The sequence below is a fragment of the Dunckerocampus dactyliophorus genome, chromosome 19 (genome assembly GCF_027744805.1).
Source record: "Dunckerocampus dactyliophorus isolate RoL2022-P2 chromosome 19, RoL_Ddac_1.1, whole genome shotgun sequence".
NCBI classification, from domain to species: domain Eukaryota; kingdom Metazoa; phylum Chordata; class Actinopteri; order Syngnathiformes; family Syngnathidae; genus Dunckerocampus; species Dunckerocampus dactyliophorus.
The window spans coordinates 7,375,966-7,396,968 of NC_072837.1; the positions used below are offsets into that span (position 1 = coordinate 7,375,966).

Here is a 21,003-nt window from a genome sequence, read left to right on the forward strand (position 1 = left end):
ACTTCATGCTGTCACCTTTCTTCTGCACTGTACTACCAGCTGTGGCTGTTCACGTGAGGCGTTAGAGCACATAAATCTCAGGGTTCGGCGCTAATATAGTCAAGCCGCTTTTGATTTTTATACACGGACCCCCTACGGCAGTCTGCGTAACTCTAGGGGTACGCTAACCCCACTTTGGGAAAGTAGGTTCTAATCCAAGTGGCCTTGTAATATGGTGTATTGCAAGGCCCACCCCTATAGAGTGCCAGTATTTCCGATACTGATACTTTTTACATGAACCTTTTAAAGCTCATTGAATAATATTGTGATTTTGCCTATAATTTGTTGATCATGTTTCTAATTAAAAAAAATACAGGACAAAGATTTAGGCAAAGAAAAAATATCAACCAACTTAATTGTGAACAATTTAACAATGTACATGTATATATATATAACATTATAAGACTATAAGAATATAACACAATGTTTCCCTCATTTCGTTTTATTATATACAATTGCTTGAGCAAAATAAAGTCAATTGTGCATAAAGCAAAAAATACTATTGGCTTTTTCCCTTCAAATCCACCTAGAGTAAACTATATATAAATATAACAATATCAACAATATCATCTTTACCGATACCATCCTCGGTGTCGGCAATATCGATATATGTATCGATCCGCCCACCTTATCCAAGCCGACTGGGGATTCCCCGCCTGACAAAAACAGCTCAGCTCTTCACATGTCGTCTCTTCCTCTTCTCGCCTTTCATTGCTCCTATGCTCCCCGCCCGGAGGAACTGGTGCCGTTACCGGATATCTTGACGACAGGCAAACGGCTTCTTGTTCGTAATGAGCGCAGCGTGTGTAGAAACTTTGAAAGGAGTCAGTAGCACGTCACATTAGTAGTCCATTGGCATGAAAGGCACCAGCCCGTCGTTCGTGCCCACGGTTCTTCTCTTTACAAGCGACGGTCTTCAGGCTGTCCTCGGAGTCCCGGTCTCCGACGGTGACCCCCGCCTCTAGACCCGTTAACAGCACCCGGAAATTAGTGAGGGGATACCCACCACCATGGCGAGCGGCGACTGTCGCAAAGATGACTTTACCGAGGAAAACCGCGTGGACTCGGGCATCGAGTCCTACCGCTCCATGCTCAAGTCGGAGGAGCAGAGGACCGAACTCAGCGGTCCTCGGGACAAGTTTCCCCACGCGGAGGAGCGCTTGGATTCGGCCTACGGCTCGGCATCGCTCACGGTGGAGAGCCTGTCAGACATAGTGGAGGGCTGCACTCTTGAGCGAGAAGCAGCGAACTCTGGACTCCCAGAACCGGAGGAGAACCTGATCACATCTATAACTGAAGATGGAGACACGTAGGTTTCTGATTCATAATTTACTACTGTGTTTCTGCATCTTTGAAGACCAAACATGTGCACCAGGGGTGTCCCAAATGCGGTTGTGTTTCTACATCTTTGAAGACCAAACGTGTGCACAAGGGGTGTCCCAAATGCGGTTAAGGACAGTTAAACTAGAAAAAACAACAGCACAACTAGGGAAAAAATCAAAAAGTTGAAACGTTGATACAACACTACTACTAATAATAATATTATTGTTTTTGCATCTATGCAGGTAGTTGTATAATTTAGCATATTTATGTTGGATTGGCCATTTTAGAAGATTCACGCTATGTTGAGAATGGTCCCCGCATCCTTTCTGTTGAGTCGGTCAGTGCACCCACTTTGCACCGATGCAAGTGGTCTCTTAACACCCAAAAGTGAAATTGCTGTTACTGAATAAACAAACAAATGATGCAAACAGAAAATCTCACGTTGCACTTTTCCAAATAATAATAGGGCAAAGGTGAGGAGACTATTTCAAACCTGCTAAGCTAACTTCACTTATGTACGGATGCTAAATGAATCGAGGTTTACTTCCTACGTTGAAAGTAATGTCTGGACTATGCAGAAAACACCACAAAATATGCTCCTGAAAAGCTGTGTTTTGGGGGGGAGGCCCCAGTCATATCATGAGGGGAGTCTCACTGTGCTGTACGAGATTTGCATATATGCCTTCACTCTTTACCCTCAGGACCAATCTGGTCTTACTTACTCCCATTATAAGTGCATATTTTTGATTTACTATAGTGCATGAATTCCGAATACATTTTGCCTCTACTTTCAAAACACAGGGAAAACAGGGTTTTAAGTGTGAGAGGATACTCAACTCTACGCAGTTCTACTCAACACCCTTACTTTTTGTTACATGCTTCTGCATGGGATGAGTGCGCCTATTAAACACACACTTATAAAAAGCAACCAGCGGTAAGTGTGAGTGAATGCTGACTCACTCATACTAATGATGGTGCGTGGAAATGATGTTTCTCCTATGATTGGACTTGTTTAGTGAGATGCTGTTGTTGTTTGTGCTTGACAAAAAGATAAAAGATGGCATCATAGAAGTGTCACTGATCATCGCTGAGCATCGTCCAATCAGAGGCACTAAGGTCAACCCTTTACTGCTCAGTAGGCGTTGGATTTGTGTGGAATCCTGTCATACAAAGCATGGTAGTCCTCAGTAGGTTTCTTTGCTATTTCTAGCTTTATTATGGGTATTGTGGCTGCAGGGGTTACCTTCCGGGGCATTAGCGAATGGTGATTGATACGAGCATAAAAATGCCTTTTTGACAAATGCCTCGCTTGCTTGATCTGTTCCAGATCAACATTTGGAATAAAACAGGCTGTTGTAATTATTATATTTGATTCAGCTCCAACTCCCCCTTCACTGTTCAGTTGCCATTGTTCACTTGCGACACAATCCAGGTTTAAGCCCTAAATATGCCTCACACTGCTTATTAAACTTTATAGGTGCTCACCACTAATGAAAGATAATGTAAGGTGACTGCTGAACAGATGGAACTGATAATATATTAACTTGTGTTCACCTCGCTGCAGGTTTTGAGGCCGGATTGACTGTCAAAGCTAGTGCTTCTGTAGCCAAAACAAACTTGTGCATCGCATAGCACAAAACGTCAAGGACCGCCGAACAAAGTGCGACGAAAAAGCATAAATTCATAAACATGTAAAAACTGTGGGCGTTCTTACAGCGGTACTTGTATGCTGTGCATTTTACTTGTATTGTCGTGTATTTACAAATTATTAACAATGAGATATGTTGTCTGTTTGGCTTATTTTCGGAGGAAAAAAAAAAAAATTTTGACCAAGTATCTGCGAATATGCATGCACTGTACAAGTTAACTTTTACGTAAATGATGCATTTACCAGCTCTAACCACACGTCACGTAAAACATGTAGCCTGGAGAGAACATTAAATTAAAGGCGGCTCAAGTTTGTCCATGATGCTGGTTTTGAAGGGGGATTTCATGTATTTAGTGAACTTTGGCATTGTCATGTATGCAGACAGATTGCTGTGAGGCTTTTCACTGAGAAAACAGAAGTGAAAGAGACAGGCCTGGACTTCCCCACACGGTGCAGACAAAGTAGACGCTGTAAGGGTGGCGTGGCTTGTTTTTCATCCAAGAAACTTGTTCATCAGGGTAACACGCAGTACTGGTTCTGTGTTATCTTGCTTATTAGTGGACAAGTCTCTCTTCTTGCCATCCGGTGTTGTTGTCCTGCAAGGGGACTGCTTGAATGTCATCTGGCCGCCTTTCACCTTTCAGTTTGAGTCAATGAAACACGCATGCCGTGTAAGGCCTTGTGCGCAAGTCCATCATTGCTACTGCGTTGACTGACGTCGCAGACTCCAGCAATCAACGTATTTGCAGAATTGCACAATTGTTGTTGTGCGTCTGACCTTGTTTTGTTTCCGCTCTATCTTAGTTGTGATGCCACATGGTTTCACTCTTGCATGTAAACTATCAATACCTGCGAGGGGAAGGAGAGGCATTTTTAAAGAGCACCTTTCAGACTTCAGCTTTCCTCTGTGGGATTTTTTTAGCTGGTATTAATCTAATGCTGACTCAATCCAGGAAGTCTTCATGCAGATGTTTGGTTGAGTGGCCGACCCACTCGTCACCACTCAATATATTATTCAATGTGTTGCTTTATTTGTATATGTCAGTGATGAAACATCACTATTCAAAAAGGTCAAAGGGAAGTAAGTTGAAAAGAATATAGCAAACATAAACAGCCATTTAACTTAAAAGATAATGCAAATAATTGTGTTGCCTCATTCAACATTGCTAAACTATTTTCCCGAGTGTGTGTCGAACTCTTGTTTTGTTCCTGAGTCTAAATTAAGCTATAATGCTTGGTTCCATTTCCTGTCTTTTGGACACAACAATGCAACATTTAATTTGCTATAACTTCCTCCTCGGGTCTTGAGGTTTCTGTGTTTTTAGTATTGAATTTTGTTTTGGCATGTTTGAAAGCCTGTGTCATCTGGTTGTGTCTTTTGAACAGAGTCCCCTTGCAGTAACTTGTTAAGCATGTTAATCATCCGAAACAAAACCATAGGTTCCAAAAGTAGGGTACTCAAATTGTCATGGGGGTACGTGAATGAAAATTGAAAACAGCGTGACTACATTAGTGTCTGAAAGCCTTACATTAGTGTCTGAAAGCCTAACACTGAGAGTTACGCAGTGCGTTTGAACGCCAGGAAGTTGTTCATTGTTCTGTGTGGGTTATATGAATAAATAAGCATAATTGTATGTCATAATTCTTAATTAAATAAATAACATTAATAAAAGAAATTCTTACATATTGAAAATATCATAAATATCCATCCATTCTTTTTCTATGCCGCTTATCCTCAGGGTCGCGGGTATGCTGGAGCCTATCCCAGCTGACATGCGGCCGTGCGGCCCATCATAGATATATCACATATTATAAACAATAGGAATGCCCCAATCCAATCTTCAGGATCGATGGCCGATTTGCTGTATTTGTCGAGATTGGATAATATCAGCTTCCGCCACGGTCGATCCGGTTGCCGTACCACGTTCGTAACTCTGAGCCTCACTCCAAGATGGTTGGTGCAGTAAAGCTCCTCAGATCTGTTTGCCACTCGACTCCCGCCACCCGCAAGAAGAAGAAAACGCAACAGCACCATGCATACTGTACATGACCACGGTGAACCGTGGTGAAGTTGGTTTCACATTGGCCATTCGGCCTCGTAGCTGCAGCGTACTTCCCTCTCACTTTGTCTAATTGTGTAAACAACATAAGGGTGTCATTCAAATATCTTGCATTAATAACGCAATTGGAATTACATGTGTGACTACATCGTCCTGAATCACAAGCACGGGCATTACAGTTTGTTGTTAGCTAAGCTACATCCATTTCTCAATGACTAGACAAAATGGGCCAATGATGTATTGCATCAATAAATGTAAGGATTTTTGCATTTTATTCACTAATCCAAATAGCACACACCCTATGCTGCTAAAATAAGTGGAAAAGGTAAAAAAAATGAATTCAAAAAAATTTTAAACAGAAAAAAACGGAATTTTGGAAAAAAAATAAAACCGATTTCATGGAGCCCAAAGAGAGTTTGTAAAAAAAAAAAAAAGTCAAGCCAAAAAGTGTGGATCGGGATGTCCCTAATAAATAATAATTGATTAAATTACACAGGCAAGAAATAATTTAGAATAAGTTGTTGTGTGTGTGTGTGTGTGTATGTGTGTTTGTGTGTGTGTGCTTACAGACACTGATGTGTTTAAGTGTGCAGGAGTAAGGGGGTACATGGCTTCAGATCAAATGTCTGTGATAATTTTGGGCACCACTGAAATAAGCAAAACAGTATCATACCATTCTGCAAGTCATGAATCTCTCTGACTGCCATGTAACATGTTTATGCCTGTATTAAAAATACGTTTTGTGTGTAGAATCCTGCACTTGGCCATCATCCACGAGGAAGAATTGATCGCACAGCAGTTAATCCAAATATTCCCCTCAGAAGTCCTGGACATCCAGAACAATTTGTACCAGGTAGGTCCTGTCTCAACAACTCCGCAAGCCTCCACTGTGCCTCTGCTGTGTTGGCATGTGGATTGTGGAAGTAGTTTTTTTGTGTTCTTCCAGAGAACTATTGTTCCTCTTTTTATATGCAGTCTCTTTGGAAAGTCGCTGTAGGTGGTTGCAGTGTTGGCTCACTAGTTGCTTTGAGTGGAAACTCCCGTGCTCTTCCTCCTGTAGAAATAGGACCGCGCAGGGAGTGAATTGTTACCATCCTTAAAGATATCAGACCAGGTTCTTGCCTGTAGTAGAAGCCAAAGTGAAAATGGAGCAAAGTGACAGAACTTGTGAGTGGAAACCTCAGAAGAAGCAAAGACTCAGCAATGACTCACTTAGTCCTATGACATAGACTTAGCATTCTTCTCTTACCCACTCCACCATGCTTGCCTAATTTCCTCTGAGTAGTCATTCTAAGACATTTCACACTTGAACTTGACGCTGGTTGACCTCCAATTTGTTGATTTTTCACACAGGAATCTGTCCCAGGGTTAAACTGTCGCCACCACTACTAAACCTTTCATTAACTGGCAATTTCTAAGTAACATTTCAACACACTTAACCCATATAGGGCTTGCAACTAACAATTATTTTAATAACCGTTGATTATTTTAATAACCGATTAATCTGTCGATTTTTTGTTTTTTTTATATAAATCAGATTTTTAAAAAACACATTTTTTATTTCCGCCTCGTTATCCTAGAAATAGGAGATTTGAACTGACAGAGCAAATAAGTGCACAAACACCAGGTTGCCGCTTGAAAAATCTATTAAAATAATGTTAAATAATAAAACATCTAAATGTTTGTCAAGTAGCTTCCGTGAAACAATAAATGAAATCAAAAATACAATCACGATCATTTTTTTAGTAGATTAATCTGAAGCTTGTTTCAATGATTGGAGTAATCGGTTAGGCCATGGATGGACCAAGTTAATATGAAACAAACACCTGCAGTTAGTGGTTGGGTCCGCGCCGCAACAAATCAGAAAAGAGGCAAAAATGCCCATAACTGTTTTCCAAAGCCAGAGCTGATAAGTGTGAGTATCTTGTTTTGGCTAAAACACAGAGACAATAGCTCTGCTTTCATGGATGACTAAGAAAAATATTACAAATATTGTTAAAAATATTCACATTTGAGAGGAAATCAGACTATGTTTACATCAAAAAACGATTAATCGATCACCAAAATAGTTAATTAACTGTTGCCGCTCTAAACCCATATACGCAGAGTTAACTACTGTATCTTTAAAATTGACCACGCTAAAAAACACAAATGCAGAGGGAAGATTACTGCATGTGCCTGGGAGAGGTGAGTCTCTTTACGTGAAAGCAGCAATAAAACATGAACAGCAAAACAAATGTTTAGAAATTATTGCTGCCAAACGATTAAAAGTGAATCACAGGGTTGCTTAATCACGATTAAATATCAGTTATTTTTAATCTATCTTAATTGTGGACCATTTTGCATGAGCAAAGAGACTCAAGAAGAGAATATATATATATATATATATATATATATATATATATATATATATATATATATATATATATATATATATATATATATATATATACATACATACATACATACATACATACATACAGTGCTGGCAGGCCGCCACAAATAAATGAATGTAGGTGAAACGCTGCCATTCACTGTGTCCTTCATGTCAGCAGTTGCTTACTAATTGATAATTCCACAGAGCCCTTTGCATCTGGCCACCTACCTGAACCTGGCAGAAGTAGTGAAGAGTCTGGTTGCCAAAAAGGTCAGCCTTGAGCTGCAGGACCAGGATGGAAACACGGCGCTCCACGTCGCCTGCCACCACGGCCTGACGATGTGCGCCACGGAGATGACCAGTGAGATTTCCCCCAGCAAGCTGGCGTTGGTCCTGGAAACCCAAAACTGGAGAGGTGAGGTAAAAAGTCTGCCGCACGGCTTCACCGGCCATGTCTGTTATTTTTGTCTGTTATTCTCTTGTGTTTGGGAAAGCCACTTGCATTACCTGTCTCATGCATGTTCCACATCTCAAAACGCACACACGTACTTGCAGGTCTCGCCTGTCTGCACCTCGCCGCGCTCAACAGGCAACAGCAGATTATGAAGCTGTTGATGAAAAAGGGCGCAGACCTGAATATCCAGGTTAGTCTCTCCAGTGTGGCCTGGCGTTGATGCCCCACAAACGTCATCTTTAAATATTTGGCTCCCCTTCAACAGCAAATCCAGCGGTTTAATCGGTAGCAAAATCACTGGCATTTTGGTACATGAGTTCATGAGATAAAATCTCAAACTGTTAACTTTGTGTCTAATATTGGCCTGCAGTACAGATTTTGTTTATTTTTTAGTTACAACTGTCCCTTGCGCACTTTGTTTACTGGTCCTTGCATGTAAATGTGCTGCACTTGTGCAATGCAATGCCAAAAGCGATATGAGCTGGGCTCGGCGGTGCTGCAGGATTCACCAAGTACATAATTAGCTCTGAGATATGGTTTTGATCGAAGGGAGGGGAGCCCGGGTGCTCGGTTCAGAAACCACCCCAGGGATTCCTCTTGCTTTAAATCACCACCCAAGAACATCACACTGGATCACATCTGATTAACTCAGTCGTGCTGCGTTGTTGGTTTGCAAGATTATGCTAAAAGTACTTTGCTGGTTTTACACTGAAAGTTATGTCATTAAGCACACACATGAAATAGTCATCAACCAGCCAGAAATAATCCAATGATCTAGCGATCTAGCGAGATGGTGTCCAAATTGCAGGCTGGGGATAGTTTGTTTTTTTTATTGGCTTGTGGAAAATTTGAAAAAAAACCCCTCAAAACATGAAATGTGGTCTGCATCAGAACATTGTAAATGTGCAAAAAATTGCTTCGTTATAAAAGAAACTTACTGGATCAATTTAGATATTCAAAAATATGATATGTATTAATTATATAAATATTTGTTATTTATTTTATCTGTCATTGTAAAGAAAATAATTTAACTCTAAAAGTTAAAAAAAAAAAAAAAACAACTGAAAATGCATTTTTTTTCCTTCTGTGAGGGACAAGCTTAACACTGACCTTGAACACTCAAGCATAACATAACATTCAAGCATAAAACTGTGGCAAGCACCCCCGGAACTTTGTTTTTGGTAACGTAATTATTTTTAAACAATTTCCCAATGTCTTCTATGGTGGACATGAAGACTTATTATTTATTCATATAAAAACGGGGTGTCCAAACTTTTGAATGAAAGGATGCCAGGGCCACTTTGATATTTTGAGATATGCTCAGATGTTCTATAAATTCAAGAAAAAACTTCCCTCTCAACTTTTTTACATAGGTGAAAAACCGTATTAATATGAACTTCGGTTTTGGCTCTTTTTTCCCCCATTTCTGCTGTTTTTTCTTTGTTTTTTTTTTCAAATATGCCTTTTTCCCCAACCTGATTTTCCAAAAGTGACAGCTTTATTTTGTTTTACTGTGCTTAAAAAAAAAAGAAGACAATATTTTCTCGTTAATATTTCAACTCCATGCTCGTATAATCACATTATTTTTAGTGTAGAGTTTAATTTGTAGTTTATTCTCGGGAAGTGCAACTTTGTTAGAATACAACATTCTTCACATTATTTTTGTAAAATGACAGCTATTTTTTTTTCATCTCTGCTGTTTTTATTTGCCAACTATTTCAAATTTCTTGACTTTATTTTGTATATTTTTTTATTACTTTATTTCCATACTATTTTGACTTTAAGACAATAGCTTTCGCCGCAGCCTAATTTTCCAAAAGTTAGTTTTTTGGTTTGTTTTTCATAATATTCCGACTTTTAAAAAAATAATGTCTTTTTTTCTTTAGCATTTAAACTGTATGCTACTAAAATGATGTTAAGTTCCAAGTTTTCTTGTTAAATTATACTTTTGGAAAGAATTTGCCACCGGCCAATAAAAAAAAAAAAAAGAGCCGTAGGAAGTCCCCCGGGCCGCACTTTGGACACCACTGGTATAAAATGATGAAGATGGTATATCAAGATGCAGAAATGCATGCGTTTAACGAAGAAGAAAAAGTGCTCCTTGCAGTATAGTTTGTAATAAAAACCTGGGAAAGTGTGGCACAGAATTTACAATGTTAATAAAAATATACAAAAAGATATACAAGTAGCACTTATAAATTGGTGATAATTTGTTTTATTCACAATAAATATCTCATTCCTCATCTAAACAGTTGAAAAGATGATGGATGAAAGAGTTACATTTCAATATTGTTGTGTAGTATGTAGCAACTATATTTAAGTGTTTAGCATAAAGTATCTTGACCAAACTCTCATTGCAGGAAGGAACCAGCGGCAAAACGCCTCTCCACCTCGCCGTCGAGCAGCACGACGTTGCGTCGGTGAAGCTGCTGCTGAGCAGGGGGGCCAACGTGGACGCCGCCATGTACAACGGATGCACGCCGCTGCACCTGGCCGTGGGCAGGCAGGACGCCACCATCGCCAACCTCCTTTGCCAGTCCGGCGCCGACACCATGCTGCGGAACATGGAGGACGAGACGGCGTTGGACCTGGCTGATGGCAACAGTGATGTAAGTAATAGTAACGTATACTCACCATGCTAAACATAGCAAACATCTTTTGAAGTAATACTACGTTGTGTCTTTCAGATTCTGGCTTTATTTCCATTTGATGACATTCAGATCTCGGGGAGGTCAGTGGTTGGTGTGAACTTTTGAGCTGCAACGCAGACTCCGAAAGATGACTCCGAGGATCACGTCGGCTTCAACCATTTGAACGGAACTGAACTATTTGTAGTATTTCTGATTGAACCCGTATTTATATGTACTATAGGCACACAATTGCTTCACATAAACTTTATGTCCCAGGACAAAGCTAAAGTGCATTTCCGCTTCACCATCTTCCATTTGAACACTGAAAAATCAATACACCCGATACACTCTGCTTGCTCCTTACTGTCACTTTCTATCAGCACATCCATTCAAATCTTTTCACACATCTACCTCTTTCTCATCAACAGTTTTGCTAGAAATCGAGCTTAGTTTCCTGTTTCTCAAACATCATCAGAGCTATATTTTGCTGGGTTGCTTTATTAAAAGTGTTTCATTGTAGCTATTACAATGCTACGTAGCCCTATATGGAATTGTAATGTATGACATTAAATTGTTTGGCGGTCAGATTTCTGCTTTACTATTTAGGGTTCATTGCACTGGCCTGTTTAGATGATAAAAGCAATTTTATGCTCATTTATTTTGTAATAAAATGGATTTTAAAATGATCACATCACGTCCCGTGTGAGCAAATGTCATTTTCGTGTCTGATTACACTGCACATGTCAGATTGACGAAGGGTGGCACTAAACTTTGATCCACGAAGACTGTAGAGCAGGGGTGTCCCAAGCTTTTTCCAGCGAAGGCCACATACTGAAAAATGAATGGATGCAAGGGCCACTGATATTTTGTAAACCAACACATAGAGATGTGCTAAGAAAAAATGACGTTTTTTTTCCATAATACAACTTTATTCTTGTAAAATTGAGACTTTTGTTCTTCATTCGATTAGGACTTTTTTTCTTAATATTTTGATTTTATTTCCATAAAATTCCAGCTGTTTTTTTCCATTTCTGCTGGGGTTTTTTTAATCTTCCAACTACAGTATATCAGTTCAGCTTTCCTCTTGTAAGTTTTCTTCTCGTATATTATAACTTTATAATGTATTTTTTCTTTATTTCAACATTGTTACTAAAATTATATATTTTTTATATTATAAGTTTATTCTCTATAAAATTGCAACTGTTCTCTCTATTTTTTTCTCTTAAAATTTTGATGTTACTCTGGTAAAAATTCCCATAAAATTACAGCTGTATTTTTTCATTTCTGCTGTTTTTTTGTTTTTTTTTTTTTAATTTTCCAACTATATCAGTTCGGCTTTCCTCTTGTAAATGTTCTTCTCGTAATTATAATTTTATAAATTCCATTTGCTGCAATAGTTGTAAGAAATATATATACTGTCTGCAAAGCGATTGATTTAAAACTCAAATCTGTTGTGTATACATACAGGTACTAGGGATGCTCCGATCGATTGGCCATTCATCAGTATTGACCGATTTCCGTGAAAAAGCAAGTGATCGGCATATGCCGACAAAAGCCGATCACCTGTGGCTCGTACTATTGCAGCCAGTCGCGATCACTGCGTGCAGGGTAGTGTCTTACCGTAACGTCTTGGGTAACATCCTCAGCCCACTTTCCTTCACACTGCGCAGGCGTGCCACACCAAAAGCAAACATGTCTGCCGTGTGGAACTTAACTGCCAACACATGCCATGAAAAATATCGATCTCACATCCAAAGTCTCCTTAAAGAAGATGTCTCATCCTCTTCAAATTTCACGAGTGATATGTTTTCTTAAAAAAGTCAAATATGTTATTGTCTAAATTAACATATGGTTCCTTTTTTCATATATAAGCCAATAGAGGTGCGTGCAGGAAAAAAAATCCCCCCCCCCTTTTTAATTAATTACTAATTACCTATTTTTTGGGCCTCCTGGCAGTTCGAGTTCACTCATTTATGATCGCTTTCGGAATCGACAGCATCCCGAGTACATATACATTTATATGAACTGCGAGGAATCATTTAGACACAATTTGTAAAAAAAAATATTTAGAAAATAACAGCAAATAGAGAAAGTCTGTGTTATGTTATTTTGCAGCAAACACAAGAAAATATTTACAGTATCATGTTGTTTTGCACTCTATTAATACGCTGCAAACTTGATGACGTCAGATTTGACGATAGTGCGATGAATCCTCCAGAACGACAGGGGGCGCTATGTTAATTGTGCTTCACAGTCATCGACGTCACAGTTGAGAAAGAAGGAGGGCTCTTTTCATGCTCAAGTCATCACAGCGGCTTTTGAGCACAAGTTGAAAGCTAACAGGCTAGCAGTAGCTCGTTACACAGACAACAAACCTGTTTCCCTTATCTGTGTCTTCCTGATCTACACATTTTATGTTTGGTTTCAGCCGAAGATTCTGAGTGTGTGAGTCGGCGTGTGAGCTGCGCCAGGTGTCGGGCCACCGAAGGGAAAAATGTCATCTTTTTCATGGAGGTAATGTTGGAGCAAATAGAGCTTTAAATACAAACCAGTGCTACGTCGGTCACAGTGTACTGACTCTATACACATAATACAACAGTAAACTAGTGCTAAGTCGGTCACAGTGTACTGACTCAATTTCTGTTTTCTTCCCTTAGCTTGTTACCACTTATGTTGATACAGTCCGTTTTTACTATATTACCGCTTTAGTTACAGTTATACATTGCAACTGAAGACGCAATGTGGGTGTGTATGTTACGCAGCGTCCACTTTCAACAAAGTTACTGGATTGTCAAGTCTATTCAAGCCCGCGCGCTCCTTCCCTATGAGAAATGAATGTAATCAATGTTGTCCTTATTATCTTTTGCCGTACTTGCGAACAGGAGCCCTTCACAAGCAGTTCAAGCCTCCCTCTCAGTCTTTTTTGTGTGCACAGCATTCCAGCATGCAATCAGCTGCTTGTTCAGGTTCAGGTTTTTGCTGCAGTGGGCTCCTGGCAGTCCAGGCCCTTGCACAAAGACGGTCTCTGTCTAAGTCAGGCACACGGGCCTCTCTTCCCACTAGGGTTGCACCCTGAATGGGATCCGATCCCTGTGCCACGAAGGCAATGGAGCACACGTTCTTCATTCACGAGGAGCTAGCTTGGGTTTCACCACAGATGTGCTTGACTCATCAGTGCTACCTAATATGTTGGAAGGGAGGGCAATTGCGTGCATCTAAGGAAAATACTAAGGAATGTATTTTTCCACATACAGCCGTCCCTCGCCACTTAGTGCTTCGAATTTCGCGGCTTAACTCTTATCACTGTTTTCCAAAAATATATTAACAAATCATGCTTTTTTGTGGTTGAATACAGCCTATTATTAGACAAAAATATGCACATTAAAACTAATTTTATGTATTTTTTGCCTAAATTAAGCTAAATAAGGCATTCAGAAGACGTATTCAAAGACGCTGGGATAATACAGTGGTGTGAAAAAGTGTTTGCTCTCTTCCAGATTTTTTTTTTTTGCGTATTTGTCACATTAAATGTTTCAGATCATCAAACAAATTTAAATATTAGTCAATGACAACACGACTGAATACAAAGTGCAGTTTTTAAATGAAACTTTTAATTATTAAGGGAGAAAAAACATCCAAACCTGGCCCTGTGTGGAAAAAGTGATTGCCCCATTTTCATAACGTGGTATACCTTGAAACCGGTAACCGGCCCATGCCTAGTAGCAAGTAGTCATTTTTGTCACTTTTAATTCAATGTGTCCTGATGTGTGATTGCCTCCTAGGGTTTGGCCTGCCCTGGTGTCGCTTCTCTTTCCTTCCTCCATTGCCGCCGAAGAAGATTCATTGCTTCTGGATGGCTGGCGAGATGTGTGGATTTTTCGCTTCCTGGTCAACATGCTGGGATACTCCACCATTATCATCCCCGGCTTCCTCCTCATAAGCTATTTGAAGCGCACCAATTACTTAGAGACAGGTGTGGCCTAGTGTCTGTTTGGCTGTGACATCTCTTCCACATTTAATTTAACATCTCACGCTGTTTGTTCTTTGTTCCTATTCAGGTAGTGGCTTCTTCTATCCCATCATCAAGACCTGTGTGTTTGGCACAGAGGCGGGTCTGCCGGATAACTTGTCCGTCACCTCCAGGAACGAGGGTGATTCCGGCTCGTCGCTGAGACAGGCCATTAGGTTGATCTTTTGTGCTGCTGGACTTCAGGTGAGGACCCTCCCATTAAATACATAAGAATATATGTAAACTTAAATAGGTGAGGTGTCATCTAATGCTTTTATGATCCCATCCTATTTGCGCAGCCACAGCCAGGGTTGTTGAATGTTTGATTTAGCAAAAGTGTGATCTCACTGGCAGTTATTTTCAGCAATGTTCCTTCATTTAGGAAAACTTTTACAAAGCTCTGTGAAATTCTGGAAAACAGTTGACCAATTTTTCTTTGAATTAGGTATGTAAATATTAGAAACAGCTCAGTTTGAGAATGTGTTTGTACACCACAATAATAAACATTAAGGGACAGTTTCAATTAAAATTAGCCTTATTTATCAAAATTTAGTGCATTTTGGTCAGAATTTGATGCTATGCTACTATACAAGTGGCTGCATTAGGCTGCAAGTGACACTACATAAGCTAATGTGAGGTGTTTTTAAACAAAAGGCTCATTCACAAAAACAGCTTACCGATATCAATTAGTCATATTTACTAGCTATTGAAAAGTTCCATCTACAGCCACTGGGTATTTGCAAACAGCTCAAAAACAAATGCTGAAGCAAACATTAAAAAGTGTGTGTGTGTGTGTGTGTGTGTGTGTGTGTGTGTGTGTGTGTGTGTGTTGGGGGGGGGAGTTGACTGCAAACAAAATAAGAAATAATCAAAACATGCATCACGTTAGTAGACTTAAAACAAGGACTAAACTCCATTTTATATAACAATGTAGCTGCTTTAAAAACATGTCATATCAAATGACAACTAAATACATAAATGAACATTTTCAAAGTTATTTTAATGAAGACATTAACTTGTGAATGTATGAGTCTTTGTAAATCCTGCATGGAAGTATGAGGTGAAGTGGACACTGTGTATATCTACATATATCTTTATTTCACTTTTAAACGCTAATATTAGTTAATGGTGGAGATGTGGATTAACAGTTACATCATAAAAAGATAATTTACGCAACTTTAAAACGCTTTTAAAACGTTCATTTACAACATTTTCCTGCTTCCTGTGATGTCTCGGCCTGCCAGGCGTCATACCTAACATGGGGGGTCCTGCAAGAGAGGGTCATGACCCGTTCCTACGGCGCCTCATCGCCAGAGGAGGAGGGTGAGAAATTCAAGGACTCTCAGTTTTTGGTCTTCATGAACCGCATTTTGGCCCTGACCGTGTCGGGCCTGTGGTGCGTCCTGTTCAAGCAGCCCCGCCACGGCGCCCCCATGTACAAGTACTCCTTCGCCTCACTCTCTAACATCATGAGCAGCTGGTGTCAGTACGAGGCTCTCAAGTACATCAGCTTCCCCACCCAAGTCCTGGCCAAGGCCTCCAAGGTTATTCCCGTCATGCTGATGGGTAAGGTCATCTCCAGGAAGAGATACGAGTACTGGGAGTACTTAACGGCCGCATTGATCTCTTTGGGCGTCAGCATGTTCCTGCTGTCCAGCACTGACAACAAGCAACCGTCCACCGTCACCACCTTCAGTGGCGTGATCATCCTTGTGGGCTACATCGTCTTTGACAGCTTCACCTCGAACTGGCAGGACAACCTGTTCAAGTACAAGATGTCGTCAGTCCAGATGATGTTTGGGGTCAACCTGTTCTCCTGTCTCTTCACCGTGGGCTCGCTGCTCGAGCAGGGCGCCTTGTTTGACTCCTTGGCGTTCATGATGCGCCACTCTGAGTTCACCTTCCATGCCGTGCTCCTCAGCGTGTGCTCGGCGTGCGGCCAGCTCTTCATCTTCTACACCATCAACCAGTTCGGCGCGGCCGTCTTCACCATCATCATGACCCTGCGCCAAGCCATCGCCATTCTCCTCTCCTGTTTCCTGTACGGCCACACTGTCACTGTCGTCGGCGGCTTTGGCGTCGCCATAGTTTTCCTAGCTCTCTTTCTGCGAGTGTACGCACGCAGTCGCATGAAGTCGGGCCGGGGGGTAGCGCAGCCGCCCGCACAGAATGTGTAGCGCTCGCACCGAACTGGGGACTGACACCACGTTTTTCGTGGTGCTTTTTTTGTGTCAATTTGTATGTTTTTATTTGAACTGTTCACATTCACTGCTTTATGTTTTTATTCGGTACTGAAAGGGATTTTGTTTGAACCCAAGGTGCCTCCGAGGGTTCTGTTTCGCAACCTGCCTCGTAACAGTCACAAGATGTTCTTCTTACCAAACCACCACAGGTGGCCACTTCCAGTTACTGAGAGTGTGGGCGTTTTATTTTTAAAGACTATTGATGCATTTAATTGAAATCACACTGAAGATGTTCATAAGATTTTTTTTTTTTTTTTTCACAGCCACACGTGGAGAGCGGGTGGATTTTTAGTTTAGAAAACTGAAAAAAAATAGCTTGAACACACGGTGCATACATTTAATGGCCACTTGGACAATCTGAGCAGCTCTAAAACAAAAGCTGTATTCACATTTCTGCCTTTAAAAAGGTAATAATGCTCACTTACGAATGGTATAATAATCAACTAACTGATTGCTCAAAGTGTGTGATTGCTAATGTTTTCTCTGCATCTGAGGCACAATAGAGTTTACTACTTGGCTATGACCAGCAGAGGCGCCGTTCAGTCAGTCTTGATTCGCTGAAGAACACCATAATACTGGCATGGAAACAGGAGGTCAGAACATTCAGAGAAAGATCCTCCCATGCGATTATATAATTTTAATTAATTTATTATTTGTCCTCATAGTTAATGAAGGAAATAGCCCATCTATACTATTAATTGAACAATGTTTTCAGCACTCTGTATTATAAAAAAAAAATATACCCCTCTGTCTAAATCAGCATTAACATATTTGTTTGGGGACGAATGTTTTGTTCTTGTATTTTAATCGCACTGAATTGTGTAGGTGTACCTAATGTTGTGGCCTGTAAGTGTATGTCACAAAAACAGTATGCGCTAATGGTGCAATTCTGGCCTTGACGTGACCAAAACACATGCTGCTGGGAGTTTGTTTTTCTTTTGTTAATTCAAAAAAAATCTTCACAGCATAGCTTTCTTTTAGAATCCACTTAATATATCTTCTTTATATTCCCTTTGTCTGTTGTACTGCGTCGTGTGCGTTGAACTGCTCCATATGAACGATTGTGATGAATGACAGCAAGGCGCAGTGCTGCCGTGTCATTCCCCTTTAAAATGGTGACAGAATTGATAATAAAACGTATTCACTTAAAAAGTGTTGTTATATGAATTTGTCGGTAATGAACTGTAATGTTGACTGCGGGATCAGTGTGTGTGTGTGTGTGTGTGTGTGTGTTAGACTAGATTTGGGATGTGAAGTCAAAAGTCAAATCACAGCAATCACCTTTCACAGTATTTGCACAATTTTTATGTCGGAGCAAATATTCGAAGGTAGGTGTGTCCAAAGTGTGGCACCAGGAGCCATTGGTTGCCTGTGGAAATACAATTTAACAAGAAAACTAAAACAAACAAAAAGGAAAACTGACCAGTAACATTAACGCAAATAAAGTCATCATATTACAAGAAAAAAAGGTCTAACCTTTCAAGAATAAAGTTTAAATTTCACAAGAATAAAGTCAGAAAGGTGGAATAAAAGCAAAATTTGAAGCATTAAGGATGATGGGAAAAATTCAGAAAGTAAGTAGAGAAAAAGTTACAATGACACCATGAGACCGGAATGGACAAAACAGTACTGCGCTGGGAACACCTCCACTTCCCTTTCCTCCTCCCCTGGCGTAAGTCTCGAGTTCATGTTGTAAAGTGTGCTTATTTGTGCCTATGTTGCCAGTCCCACACTGTACTCCCCATAGGAGCTTAGTTATTTTTCCTCCTCTTGTTGTTCCCTTTCCTCTACCCCCTTTTTATCGCCCAATCATCCTGTCCTGTCTTCCCCCGTCTTATTGTATTGTATGTTGTATAAGTATGGATGGGTGATTGCACAATTCTGCAATCTGTGAGCCTTGGCAAATCTAACAATTGTTGGGTTGTCCTTAAATTTTTGCTGCCCATTACCTCCAAATTACAAGAAAGTGTAAATTCTCCAGCAGGATGGCGCTCCTTTTCATACTTTGGCTTCCATATGCAAGTTCCTGATAGCAAAGACGGTCACTCCAGGATTGGCCTGCCCAGTCACCTGACATGAGCATTATTGAGCATGTTTGGGATTAGATGAAGGAGGGGGTTTGGAAGATGAAAGCCATGACTCTTGATGAAGTCTGAGTAGAAGTGCAAGACTGCTTTCTTTGCCATTCCAGATGATTTTATCAATTAGGTTTTTGAGTCATTGCTGAGACATATGGATCGAGTCCTCCAAGCTCATGGAAGGCAGATATATAATATTAGGAAAAAATGTGAAAAAAGTTGCGTCCATACTGTGTGCTGTGCCGGATTAATAAATAGTAACACCCAGACGGGAACGGATAACGATGTAATCCGCAAGGCACACCTATGTGTGGCGCTGTGAACAGATGCGGACGGAACCACGTGACGCCGAACCATAGAAGAAGAAAGAACGGCTGCGCACAAGTCCGGCGTCTTCAGCTTTCCAAAGCTCGTGGAGTTACATGTGCGTCATTTTGGGAGTATAAGACAAGAAAATACTGGGAGAATGTCGACTGCGGTGAGTCATGGCACTCGAAATATTCGGTTACGTCGGCTTGTCAAAGCTCACTTCTGGTCACGTGACAGCGACGAGCCGGCCGGGGGGGGGTCGGTGACGTCATCGTTCTCGTATTGCCTGTCGTATTGCCAAGCCGGCGTTTTCAGGCACGGCAATATAGTGATACTAATGGCACCTACAGTATAACACAAAGCTGAGATGCTGTTGGTTTTTATTATATTAAATATACGGTATGTAATACCATGACAAAAGTCAATGGAAACCTAAATTATTTACTATGGGTCACACTGTGATGTGTACTGTATGTGTTCCCTTTATTTGTTTTGGTAGTACTATAATCCTGTTAAGAGACGGACTGACAGCCGTGTGCTGAGTCACAAACCTCAACATGCGTTATAAATGATTCACTCAACATCAATCTGAAGGCTGCGTTTGACTGTCATGTGCGGGAACTCGCACCCCACCCCAACTGTCAGTCATACAGCTGCCCGGCTGGGGAATTTCCTGACACATCTCAACTATCAGTGTTACCCCAGAGTATACCATGCTGTGCAAGTGTGCAGAGCCTGTGTTGTCTCCTCTGCACCTCGTAGAGCCTCTCTGACCTTGATGATTCATTGGTTCGGAGATGCTGAAGAAATCATGCATTGATACTTACTGCTTTGTGTGATTTGCAGTAAGCAGCCATGACACTGTATGCTACTAAACTGTCCTTGGACTGCACTTTGACCAGTTTAAGCATGATTTTTGCTGCCAAACAGTTTCGGGGAAATTTATCGTAAAAGATTTTCACTTTTGTACCTTAAACAAAGTTTTCAGCGACCGAGGAAACGCGCTTCCCACAAGTGAAGACATTTTACAAGTCAGACATTTATGGACGAGACACCGTGGGCCGCAAAGGTTACCAAACGGTGTGACACGAAACAGAGAGGAACCCCCCCTCACCAAATGAGTGTATTTGTGGGTGGGAGAGCATTTTAACACTTTAAATAGTATATTTTTATTAATGCTGTTTGTTTATACGCTTGATAGTAATATAAACTAGAATTGCTAGTGTTGCTTTTTAACATTTTAAATAGGAATTTTACACTTAATAGAATTAATAAATAACATTAATAGTGATAACTTTAATAGTGGTGTTTTTGTTACCATTTAAAATTAGTCTTTTACAGTAATGGTGTTAATAAATAACATGAATAATGTTTATAGTAAACCTTTTGAGTTAAAGGTGTCAATAACTCCCATTAATAATGTTTCTTTAACACTATAGTGAATTGTTTTGCACTTAAGTGTTAATAAATAACACTAAGAATATTGTTTTGGAAATACTTTTTAGTGGGGTTTTTTGCAATTAATAGTGTTGATTTTTTGGACTGAATATTGTATATTTGTATATTTTTACACTTAACAGTGCAGATAAGTAACAATGTTGTTTTGTAACACTTTATTGTGAGTCTTTTGCACTCAAACATTTTAATGAGTAACAATAGTGTTTTTTTTTAACACGTTATAGTGAATTCAAAAAATAGTGTTGATTTTTAACACTATACTTTATAATTTTTATAATTATAATTTTTACACATAAAAGTGCTGAAAACATTAAGTGTCGTTTTTTAACATCATGAATTTTTTTGCTCTTAAGTGTTAGTGATTTTCTGTGCGAT

General features: G+C 40.1%; 2 protein-coding genes across 3 annotated transcripts; both read left to right on the top strand.

The window, feature by feature from the left end:
* Positions 1 to 687: 687 nt before the first annotated feature.
* nfkbie (nuclear factor of kappa light polypeptide gene enhancer in B-cells inhibitor, epsilon) lies at positions 688 to 11,235 on the top strand. Of its 2 annotated transcripts, XM_054762575.1 has the most exons (6): positions 689 to 1,348; positions 5,821 to 5,923; positions 7,652 to 7,862; positions 8,003 to 8,091; positions 10,262 to 10,510; positions 10,589 to 11,234. In XM_054762575.1, exons 1-6 carry the CDS (start codon positions 1,050 to 1,052, stop codon positions 10,655 to 10,657), a joined length of 1,020 nt encoding a protein of 339 aa, XP_054618550.1. In that variant the 5' UTR covers positions 689 to 1,049; the 3' UTR covers positions 10,658 to 11,234. The 2 variants fall into 2 exon arrangements, with proteins under 2 accessions (XP_054618551.1, XP_054618550.1); XM_054762576.1 differs by lacking the exon at positions 8,003 to 8,091 and having other exon boundaries at positions 688 to 1,348; positions 10,589 to 11,235.
* A 1,542-nt stretch (positions 11,236 to 12,777) lies between these two features.
* slc35b2 (solute carrier family 35 member B2) lies at positions 12,778 to 19,033 on the top strand. Its single transcript, XM_054761970.1, has 4 exons — positions 12,778 to 13,045; positions 14,314 to 14,504; positions 14,590 to 14,744; positions 15,785 to 19,033. Exons 1-4 carry the CDS (start codon positions 13,026 to 13,028, stop codon positions 16,715 to 16,717), a joined length of 1,299 nt encoding a protein of 432 aa, XP_054617945.1. The 5' UTR covers positions 12,778 to 13,025; the 3' UTR covers positions 16,718 to 19,033.
* The last annotated feature ends 1,970 nt before the right edge of the window (positions 19,034 to 21,003 follow it).

Excerpts from the sequence above, each read along its gene's own strand:
- nfkbie (XM_054762575.1), top strand. The coding sequence starts at position 1,050 with ATGGCGAGCGGCGACTGTCGCAAAGATGACTTTACCGAGGAAAACCGC. Across the intron at positions 1,349-5,820 it reads ATAACTGAAGATGGAGACAC|AATCCTGCACTTGGCCATCA; the intron begins GTAGGTTTCTGA and ends TTTTGTGTGTAG. Across the intron at positions 7,863-8,002 it reads GGAAACCCAAAACTGGAGAG|GTCTCGCCTGTCTGCACCTC; the intron begins GTGAGGTAAAAA and ends ACGTACTTGCAG.
- slc35b2 (XM_054761970.1), top strand. The coding sequence starts at position 13,026 with ATGTCATCTTTTTCATGGAG. Across the intron at positions 14,505-14,589 it reads CACCAATTACTTAGAGACAG|GTAGTGGCTTCTTCTATCCC; the intron begins GTGTGGCCTAGT and ends GTTCCTATTCAG. Across the intron at positions 14,745-15,784 it reads TTTGTGCTGCTGGACTTCAG|GCGTCATACCTAACATGGGG; the intron begins GTGAGGACCCTC and ends TCGGCCTGCCAG.